The 11,397-nt window shown below is 31.8% G+C and overlaps 1 protein-coding gene across 1 annotated transcript; it reads left to right on the top strand.

Moving 5' to 3' along the window:
• The first annotated feature begins 655 nt into the window (after nt 1–655).
• LOC117176188 (polyubiquitin-like) lies at nt 656–10,936 on the top strand. Its single transcript, XM_033366295.1, has 2 exons — nt 656–697; nt 9,441–10,936. Exon 2 carries the CDS (start codon nt 9,448–9,450, stop codon nt 10,831–10,833), a length of 1,386 nt encoding a protein of 461 aa, XP_033222186.1. The 5' UTR covers nt 656–697; nt 9,441–9,447; the 3' UTR covers nt 10,834–10,936.
• The last annotated feature ends 461 nt before the right edge of the window (nt 10,937–11,397 follow it).

The raw sequence follows: 11,397 nt of genomic DNA, 5'->3' as shown, positions 1-11,397 counted from the left end.
TCATATTTTGCGTCGATTGGTTCAAAATTTTAATTTTGGGTTTTCCCATACTGTTTTCAATAAATAAAACCAAAATGACAAGTACAATCTATAACTGGCTTGAATAAATTTTGCAGGACTATTTTTGATAAATAAAATCGAAATGACAAGTTCTATCTTAACATACTTCTAAAAAATATCATAGGCATTTTCAAACGCTATAATTACTTTCTGAGACTTTTTCCCGTATGTATATCGTATCGAATAGTTGAGGGAAAATTACAGTTCTTTTTAAAAGCTACATTTTTTGAGAATTTTTACACGTTCTTTCTTTATTCCAATACTATCTCAATCATGAATAATGAGACTGTGAAAAGCTGTTCTTCAGACCTTAAATTTAAATTAAATTAAATTCTAAGTTCTCTATGAGCGTTATCCTCCACGAATGACAAGGCTCTACTTGACGCAAGCGCAATCGTACACCTTGTCATCGTTGGGAGCATCTGGTTCGTGCACCACTAGACGCACCTGTAATATCATGACCGTGACGTCTGCTAAATACTCATAACTCAGTTGCGATTTATCGGAACGTGAAAACACTGGAAACTAATCCTTTAACAATTTTAACCATTTTTGATTTATTGGGTTTGAATCTAATTGCATTAATCACTTTATTATTACTTTACTTGTGTTGTAGCCATTTTTAGAGCCTTGACAGGTAATTATTGCAATATAAATAGAAATCTAGTATAAACAGTCAATTTCTTTAAGAACAATTTCATTCTTTGGAAATTAATATATATTATAATAATTATTAATTACTCAGCAAAATATCAAGTTTGATATTTTTGTAATTATTTATATGAATATTGAGTATTAATTGATTCTAACCTTTAAAAAAAGTTGTCTAAATTTAACCACAAAGTGTTATGAGGAGCCCGCACGCCTGTGTTGGAGTTTGTAGAAAAAAGCCTATCGGGATGGCCTGGCCTGTTCAATATCTTTGCCTGTTCTCGAATTTTCATGTATTCCCAGATAAGAGCGCTACATATGGCAAATTGTGGAATTACGATTTCTATAGGAGCAGGCGACAATTTAGATACAAATTTTCTCTGAAGAGGCGCTCTTATCTGGGAATAAATCTCGCTATGAAGAAAATCTGAGCCCTCTTACGTGACGTACCACGAGTTAAGGGACCTTAGGGCTAACAGGCGAATTTTTCAGTAGAAAAGATTCTCGAGAGTGAGTACAATCTCCGAAATCAATCCCCTCCATTTACTACTGCATTTTTTCGCTCCGCGTTCATGACTCACACAAACACAGAGCGCAAAGATGGGTTGAAAGTGGTGAGGGTGGATTTCTCGGGCCGGCCGCACGCGTCAACTCGAAATAGACGATTCATGGGCCGACGCAATGCTTCTTTTTACTGCGCATGTGTCGTTGACCGCGGGATTATTTAAAATGAATAAATTGGATTTTTTTGTGACGTCACATTGTAGTTGAATGATATTATTATCGATAGACGAACATCTCCCAAGTGAATAAGTTAAAGTTATTTAATTAAAAAGATACATTTTCAACTAAAAATGAAATTAATCAATCGCAATTTTAAATTTGTAACCAAATTACAAGATTACCTCCGTAATTATAAATTTCATAAAAAGTTGCTTCCCGGTTTTCCACTGTTAAGTTTATCAATATTCCCGGTCAACTTAAGTAACATCTTCATATTTTCCACAAAACTCAAATATTTGTTTTAATTCATGACGGTCATTCCAAAAATCATTTAACACAACAGAGCAAACCCTTGCAAAATAAATATTTTTGAAACATACTTATATTTTCCAACAAAAAATATCAATTTTATATAAAAAATGGAACAGTGAAACTTTCAGCTGAAAAAATTAATTTTCAACAAAAAAAAACGGATTTTTAACAAAATAGTTCCATTTTCAACCAAAGTGATGAATTTTCAAATAAAATTACGAATCTTCAACTGGAATAGTTCAATTTTACATCAAAATGAAAAATTTTCAACTAAAATTTTCGTAATTTTTAAAAATCCTAATTATATTTGAAAATTCATCACTTGGTTAAAAATTAAACTATTTCATCGAAAATCCTTTCGTTTTTTTGATAATTAATTTTTTGTAACTAAAAGTTTAACTGTTCCATTTTTGATAAAAAATTGATTTTTTTTTTTGAAAATTTAAGTATTTGTTTAAAAATTAAGTTATTTTGCAAAGGTTTGCTCCGTTGTCTTAAATGATGTTTAGAATGAACGTCATGAATTGAAACGAATGTTTGCGGAGGTAATCTTGTAATTTGGCTAAACATTTGAAATTGCAAATAATTAATTTCATTTTTAGTTAAATAACTTCAAGTAATTCACTTGAGGGATGTTAGTCTATTGATAATAATATCATTCAACTACAATTTGACGTCAGAACATATAAATCTAATTTATTCATTTTAAATAATACCGCGGTCAACGACACATGCGCAGTAAGAAGAAGAATTGCTTCGGCGAATACACCGACCATGCTTCCAGTCAGCAGTGCTGGAGAGGTATTCGCCGCCGAAGAGTGCAGTAGAAGGGGAAAAGTTCGCAGTTAGTCGATGGCGAATTGAGAACTGTCCGCGATTCACTCCTCACTTAGCAGCTGAATAACCGTTCCAATTTTGCAAATGAAAATTTTATTCTCTTTTAATATGCAAGAGCGATTTTAAAACTCAATGTCATCAAAAATCTGAAAATCGATTTTTGTAACCCTAGGACAGGGGTCTCCGCAATCCACAGGTGCAGCGTATCGTACGGGCCTTTTTCAAGATCTAGCAATTTTTTCTCGACGGAAATCTGAGAGAAAATTGATGACCCCTTGTAAATAAATCCTAGCTGGAAGGGTTCCGTCTCTACAGCTGAATCTAGAGAACCCTTTTTCTGGTATAACTTGAGAGAACTTGAAATAAAAACTATTTTATTTAAAGTACTTGAACTAAGTAATTGCCGATTATTGTTCACAAATAAATTTTTTCAACATTAATAATACTAAATAATTAATAAAATACTAATAATAATAAAAATAAGTGGTCACAAATAAATTTCAAAGCGTTCAAAATTTAAGAGTTTCTTTTATTGAGAATCTGTAAATCAAATTATTTAAGATTAACATTTCGAAAACAGACAAATTTAAAAACTTTAAAAATTGATCACTTACAATTAAAAGGAATTGAAATTTGCTTATTGCTTTTAAATAAAAGTAATTTTCACTTCGATGCGACTCTAAACTAAATTGAATTTTTTAAGCCAAAGCTGCTTAAATTTTAGAATTTTAAAATGTCATTACATTAAAATATTAAAATTGATTCGACGAATGTTTCTAAGTAAGAAAATTAATATTTCGTAATTTTCAAGGTTCAAAACTCTAAAAATAAAAAGTAATTTTCAATAGAAAGGTTCTAAAAAACGTTATCTCAAGTTAAGGAGAAAAACTTCTTTGCATTGGTACCAAAAAATTGTAAAAATTGTGTAATTTATTTATTTTTTGTATATCTGTTAGATATAATAATTCAAGCAATTGTTTAGGTCCATTTAATAATTTTTTTTAACCATTAATATAGTCAAATTTGTTATAGATTTAAAAATTTAATAGAAACCTAAGGACGCATGAATTTTTTGCTACTTTTTAATATTTTACATTCTAAATTTAAGCCTGAATTTAAAAATTAGATGTTGAATTATTCATAAACAAAAAGATTTTTAGGGAATTTAAATTGTGAGCATAAAACATTAAAATGACACTAAATTTTTTATTTAGCAGTATAAAAGTAATGAAAACTATACACATTTATTTATTTATTTTTTTTTCATAATTCTGCATTTGAGTGTGAAGTTTCGAATAGAAATGAGGGTCTCAAATTTAAGAGTTCCCAGCGATATTGGCTTGGGATCGCTAGTAGACACAGGATCTACTTTTGGAACCCTCTGCCCTAAGGCCCTTTCATCGTGGCACGTCACATATATGTAATACTTCTATGTTGATAACTGCTTAAAAAAGATGGAAAAGATTCAATTAGATAGAAAAGTAGGGATAAAAAAAAAGATAGACAAAATTTTGTATTGACTAATGGATAAACAAGGATACCCATGAATAAGCGAAGGATTCATGTGGACAGATATATTAGGATAGTGATAAGGGGTGGAAAGAAAAGAATGCATATGTGGATAAATGGCCAATAGATATGGATAGGAAAATTAAGATTCAAAAGAATAGAGGTGACTGTTGATTGAAAAAAAAATGATAGAGAAGGATCGAAGGGATATACACGGGATAACCATTGATACATCGCCTCTTTTCATTTCAGTCTTAGATATATAAAATGATTCAAACGGATAGAGACTAGCAATTTACTTCCAGCAGGTTGCTCTCATCTGGGAATAAATGAAAATCTGAGGACAGGCGTTCAGTGTTGTTGGCTGTTTTCTGACACAAGCGTTCGGTCTCCTTATAGTGCTTAGTGGTTGCAAATGTAAGTTTTTTAGCGTTGCTAGGCATTTTAGTCTAACACCATGCCCCGTCGGGAAGATCAATTCATAACAGAGAACATATTTTTTTGCGAATAAGTAAATCTGTTGTCGTGATTTTTTGGCAAGTGTAAAATTTGTTTTTACAATTTTACACTATTTTGTCGAATATATTATTTTTCATTGTAACAAAAGACATTTCCACTAATGGAGAACATTGGGATAGAAACTCAGCCCGGGAAAAATGGTTAAGAATTCAGGGCGCTGTCCAAACCTACGCATGCACGGAAAAGCCCGGGTTTATTATAAATTATGAAATATGAACTTGTAATATTATATTAATGATAAATTATTTTCAGAAATTAGTTACTTCTTACATGAAATTTAATTAATTTTTTTAAAGTAAAAAACTTTTTAAAATATTCATCTACATTATTATTGGTATTATTTATTGATTTCAAAAAGAGCCGCGCTTTTAGCTACATGCGCAGTTGAAAAAGTGGCTGTGAGCTTCACTCAGTGCTCAAAACGAGTGCCCGAACTCTTCTACGCATGCGTCGCGCTCGGTCTCTGATTCGTTGTGTTCGCGCGCAATTTGAAATGCTAAAAATCACATTTTTATTGTTTATTACGAATAATGTTATTTTAACTTATATAAATGTTTATTAGACCGATATTAATGAATCTTGATAAAAATAAAAATTTATTGAGTGCATGTTGTGTAGATAGGAAATATCCTTTGGTACTCACTTGTATGTTTCTTTAATATTTTTCATTATTAGAAAATTTTGTTATTTAAAGTTTATTAAAATATTAAAAATAATTTTATTGTAGAGGTTGTTTTTGCTAAATATATAAATTTTTGTATTAATGAATATAATTCCAGTGAAAAACAAGATTGTCAATGCATTTTAATATTTTAATAAACTTTAAATAACAAAATTTTCGAATAATGAAAAATATGCAAGAAAAATACAAGTGAGTACCAAAGGATATATTTTATTTACACAGTATGCACTTAATAAATTTTTATTTTTATCAAGATTCATTAATATCGGTCTTATAAATATTTATATAAGTTAAAATGACATTATTCATAATAAACAATGCAAATGTTATTTTTTAGCATTTCAAATTGGGCACGAACAGCAACAAATAGAAATCCGAGCGTGACCTATGCGTAGAAGAGTTCGGGCACTCGTTATGAGCACTAGCTTTACTGCCGGACAATTCAATAACACAGCACATAAAGAAAACAAAAATTGTTTTAGGCTCGGGGCCAAATCATGTTTATTATATGTTTTTGGGATCACTGAAACCGACTCTCAAGATGTTAAGTTTTTTGTCAAAAACTTAAAAAATCTAACAATCCAGGCCCAATTAGTCCATTATACCTTATATATTGAACCTCATAATCTCTTAATCCCATAAGCTTTCGACCCTTTGATCCTATAACCTCTTTACTCGATAACCTAAAATTTCAATAACTACACAACTTCCAAAATTATAAATACCCGGTAAGAAGAGAAGAATTTAAAAAAAGATAAATTAACTTTGTTTACCTTACACAACGCTATTAGATGAATTTATTATTATTATTTATTATATTATTAAATCTATAGTTGGTTTAAACAATATAAAATATAATTAAAATTCTCAACCGTTATGCAGACAAAAAATTGAGAGGTTTGTCTACTGATCGGGCTAAGAGGAATTTAAAAAGTGAAAAGTATATTCGCTTGCATGAAATATAACGCAAGTGTCATTCGTTAAGGACATAAAAAAGAACTGGTTTCGGAAAAAACCTATTCTTTCGTTACCCGGTAGTAAGCGTTGAATTCAGAAAAATTAAGGATTTGTTTTCCTATTAATACACGATTTTTCCTCAGTCTAAAAATCCCCCAACGGTAACATAAAAAGTGCAAATCCTATTCCTTTCAGTCGACTTAGTAAAATTTAACGAAAGCATTTATTTACCTTATTTTTCATTATTAAATCTTTTAATAATTTATAAATACGACAAATATTCAAATTTATATTTATTTATATTTTAGTCATTTATTAAAAAGTCTTAAACAATGCACCACACAAATCTATTAAAGTGCGGGAATTAAAATAATTTTAACTCTAGAGAGGCGGACTTGAATTGATTAAAATTAAATTTTCAGAACTTATATCCACATGAAGAAATTAAGGGCATGCGATTCTTCGAAAATTGTCGATTTTACCAGTTTAGGTTCCCCCGGCCTTTTTTCTAGAATAATAAGTATTTTGTCTTAAAAATTTGGGAAATGATAGCGAACATGCTAACGGACGTCCCCACACACTTTTTTGTAGGTTAATTCAAAAAAGTTTTAATTGAGCAAAATGTGATTAATTTGCATAGCGCTAATGGAAATAGTATCGATTTTTTCAGTGTTAGATTCCCCAGCTTTTTTCATAGGATAAGAAATATTTTGCCTTCAAAATCTGGGAAATGATAACAAACATGCTAACGGACGTCCCCGCACACTTTTTAAATGTTTTTTTATCAAAAAAATTTTGATATTGCTAACAACGTACGTGTATATTTCGAGATTATGTGCGTTACAATTCACCCGAGCGTTAATTCCAAACTACACAATATTTTTGGACGAAAACTTTGGACTTACAAATAAACATAGTAACTAATCTCCCGGAACTAACCTTGTTTGCAGGCAATCAAAAAAGTTTATTTCATAAATAATTTCCAGATTATCGGAAAGGCAGAGATAAAAAAACGACGTAACCTCAAAATAATGTATATGCATAAAATTTTTATTTAGCACAATAAATTCTGTTTGTGAGGTTATCTGTCGATACAATTACAGGGAATTAAATGTATTGAAAACCCGTTCTCTTTTGGGGAATAGGAACCTATGCGGCGGCCGCTACGGAAATAGAAATAAATTCGTTTCTGAGATATCCTATTCTTATAATGACATTTTAGACAGATGTAAAAATCGCGCATTCAAAATAATAGAATAATCTTCACTTTTACGCTGAAATCTGAAAATATTAATTTTTCTCTATTCAACGCTTATTACCGGGTGGCCACTTCTCCCGATGGAAAATTAACACATTGAAAAAAATTGTGAATGCCCAGTCTTTCGTTTGAATCTGAAAATATTAATTTTTCTCTATTCTTCTCTTCTTACCGGGTAATGAATAAAAAATAACAGGTAGATAGAAGTTTCATCCTCTTTTTTTAAACTGCAACGCGGGTTCGAGATGAGTCACGTTCCCTGAGCGTGTAAAATGTTCGCCGCTTGGGAACGTTCCAGGAACTTTCCACTGGGAACTAAGGGGGACCTTCTATTATTGTTATTTTTAACAACAATCATCTCGTAAACCATAAGAGATAGGTAAACATAGATGTCATTTTTGAGTTTTGAGTACCACATATACTGTATAGTATAAACTGACATCAATTTTGACCTTTTACTTACGGTTTATCGCATATTCATTAATAATAATAATAACAATAACGACAATTTATTCTTTAAACGTTACAGTGGAACGTTCCCAAGTTCCGTTTTATTAGAGTGGGCTCGCTAGTTGGACAAAATAGAGTTCGGATTCGATTTCAGCGACCCCAAAAACATAACAATAAATATGGTTTGACCCCCAGTCCAGAAAATGTTGTTTGTATGGTTGTGTAATCTTATAGTGAGTTTCTGAAGATAACTAAAATATTACTAGATTTCTATGAAATTTCTGAAGGTGTGAATGCATATTCCGAAAAGCTGGTCGGTCGACGACTAATTGACGGGAGGTGTAAAAAAATCTTTAGAAATTGATTTTACTGACGTCCTCGGGACATAACGTCATACTAAAATGCTAATCTAAATCAGAAATGCAAAATTGTACAGAGGCAGTAAATTCAAATCTAGATGCCTATCTGTAAAACAAAATACAGTGAACTCTTGCGTATTTCAAGGACTAAGAAACATAATCATTTGCGAATTTCAAGGCTGAGCGGGGCCCCACCTCTATCGTGATTTCTTCGGTTTATTTTTTTTCAAGCGACGTTCATTGGCTGTCCCGGGCTTGTATCAATGCACAAGCTGTAAACACGTGCAAGCATTTGCGCATCATGCATGTCAGTGTTTTGCATGTGTTTTGGTTGACGTATGACGTGCCACATATAACATTTTCTTGACATAGTACAATTTGCCAACTAAAAATAAATATAATAGAATCAAAAGATGATTAAAATGTATCGCGGAATAGTCAGTTTTGTAGCATGACGTCATGGTCATGTTAGAGCAGGTGGAATTAGCAGGAAGCTTAGCATAGGCGGTACATCCTGTCATGGGACTGCATACGCCTTTTTGGAGAAAATATTCTAAGCGTAAAAGTGAGTGATAAATGTCTGAATGGTAACATTTTTCAAGTGTAGGCGTTTGCGCAATTTTATTTCGTCCTTTTATCGGTTGAAGTCCTTTCAGTTTCAGGAAATACAATAAATTATCCGAAATTTGAAGTAAGAGTACATGGCTGTTATCAAATCGATCTGATACACTAAATTTACGTTCTATGCTTAACAAATATTACTCTTCGTACATTTATAACTTACTTTTACTTTTAGAATATTTTCTTCAAAGCTAACCTTTCTGACATTTCCACATATCCGGCCATGACCATGAAGTCATGCTAAAATACTCAATTCGAACCAAAGAGGGCTTCCCACTCTTCGAGCCTCTTTTTAATTGGCCAGCCACTGACGCGGCCACACCGTACAGGGACCGTGGTGGAAAGTGACGGACCTACTCAATTCGAAATAGCCCAGCATAGGGGACTTAAAGTAGGTAAGACTTGAAATAGGCAAGAGAGTGTTCTAATTAATATTGTAAATAAATGCCTGTTATGTTAAATCAGATAATAATTATATTTTATCGAAAAAATTTTATTTTAGATTAATCATGAAGATTTTTATCAACATTCTCACGGTTCCCAACAATGGAAATTACGGATTTGAATGTGAGCCGTCCAACACAATACAAATTTTAAAGAAAAAAATAGAATCTGAATTGAAAATTCCAGATTACTTTCAGCGACTTTTATATACAGGGGACATACTGAATGAAGAAAGAACTATTTCCAGTTACAAAATTCGAGAAAATTCCGTTCTTAATTTAGATCTTCGATTCAGGGACGATTTAAAAATCAAAGTCAAGGCAAAAAACGGAAGCACGGCTACGTTTGAACTTCAAACGCAGACTTTAATCGAAGATATAAAATTCAAACTCAAAGGAAAAGAAGGCTTCTCCTCAAACCTAGAAAACTTTGCTCTATTTTTTTCTGGGAGAGAATTAGAAGGAAGGAAAAGTTTATCATTTTACAAAATCGCGGATGGATCAACATTGTTTCTCGACTTTCTTGATCAAAAAATGAAAAGGATCTCGATCAAAACTAATTCGAAGACGATTAGAATGGATTACAATCCTGCTGATAAAGTTTCAACTATAAAGTCTGAGATTGAAAGACTGGAAGGCATTCCAATTTTTCTTCAACGTCTGAAATTTAATAACGAAGAAATGAATAATCACAACAGTTTAGAAAGTTATCAGATTAAAATTGATTCATGTCTCCAGTTGGATCTTTGTTATCAGGAAATGCAAATTATGATTCAAAATCGTACAGGAAAAATAAGAAATTTCGACGTTAAAGCTTCTGATACCATTCAAGAGATTAAAGCCAAAATTCAAGAGAAAGATGGCTTCAATCCTAAGCACCAATATTTGCTTTTCGAAGGAGAAGAACTTGAAAATGAAAAATCTCTCTCTGACTACAATATCCGGACTAAATCAACCCTTCATTTGGTTCTGACTTCAGACGCAAACTTAGATGAGCAAATGCAAATTTTCGTACGTACGATGGATGGAAGATCAATAATTTGCGACGTTGAACCTTCTGATACTATTGAGAATCTTAAGATCAGAATCCAAGAGAAAGAAGGTGTTTCCCAATATCAGCAGCATTTAATCTTTAAAGGAAAGGCAATGGAAGACGATAAATCGCTTTTAGCTTGTAACATTGAAAAAGATTCAACGCTTTATCTTATTTTGTGTTTACCAAAAAAAAAGGAAATTTTTGTGCAAAACGCGAGTGGAAGCACTATAAATTTGGAAGTCAATCCTGCAGATACGATTGAAGATGTTAAGGCTAAGATTTCGGAGAAGGAAGGCATTTTAATTTGTCATCAACGTTTAATTTATGGTTCGAAACTACTGGTAAATAATAAGACTATTATTGAATATGGCATTTGCGAAAGGGCAACGTTACGCCTCGGTTTGCGTTCGTGTTAGACTACATATAATACAAAATAAGAAAAATGAAGAACAAATTTAATTGTTTTACATAACATTTTTTTTTAATATCTTCGCAGTAGAATCGTAAGACACCCGTGACTGATGAATTTTTCAAATATAGTACAGAGTATCACTATATAAATATATTATATGTATTTCCTTAATATTTTTCTTACTTTTGAATAAAAAGAATATAAATAATTAAAATTGAATTAGAATTTAAAGTTTATTTACAGAAATGTCAGATGCAGTAATAGCTCTCTTACGGCCCGGAGGGGAATTATGAATGAAAATAATCCAACAGATGGAGCTCCGATCTGGTAGTGTTAGCTTGCCCGAGGGTCGATCTAAAAGGAATCTATAACTTAAAGCAGATTTCTGTCAATTGAACGAAAATTTATGACTTTTTTACGAAACTCAAAAGTCCCAAGCATCCGCGAGAATTGGCCCTGTGCTACACATGTCGAACAGACCAGGACACTCGAGCTCTCTGTACAATTGCTCTTGTTTCACCCGGTAAAGAGTTGATTGGAACGCATATACTGGCATTTAAAAAAGTTA

This window comes from Belonocnema kinseyi, chromosome 1 (assembly GCF_010883055.1).
Source record: "Belonocnema kinseyi isolate 2016_QV_RU_SX_M_011 chromosome 1, B_treatae_v1, whole genome shotgun sequence".
NCBI lineage: Eukaryota > Metazoa > Arthropoda > Insecta > Hymenoptera > Cynipidae > Belonocnema > Belonocnema kinseyi.
This window is presented reverse-complemented; position numbering and strand designations above follow the sequence as displayed.

Bases quoted from the DNA above. Each gene is read 5' to 3' on its own strand.
- LOC117176188 (XM_033366295.1), top strand. From the start codon at position 9,448: ATGAAGATTTTTATCAACATTCTCACGGTTCCCAACAATGGAAATTAC.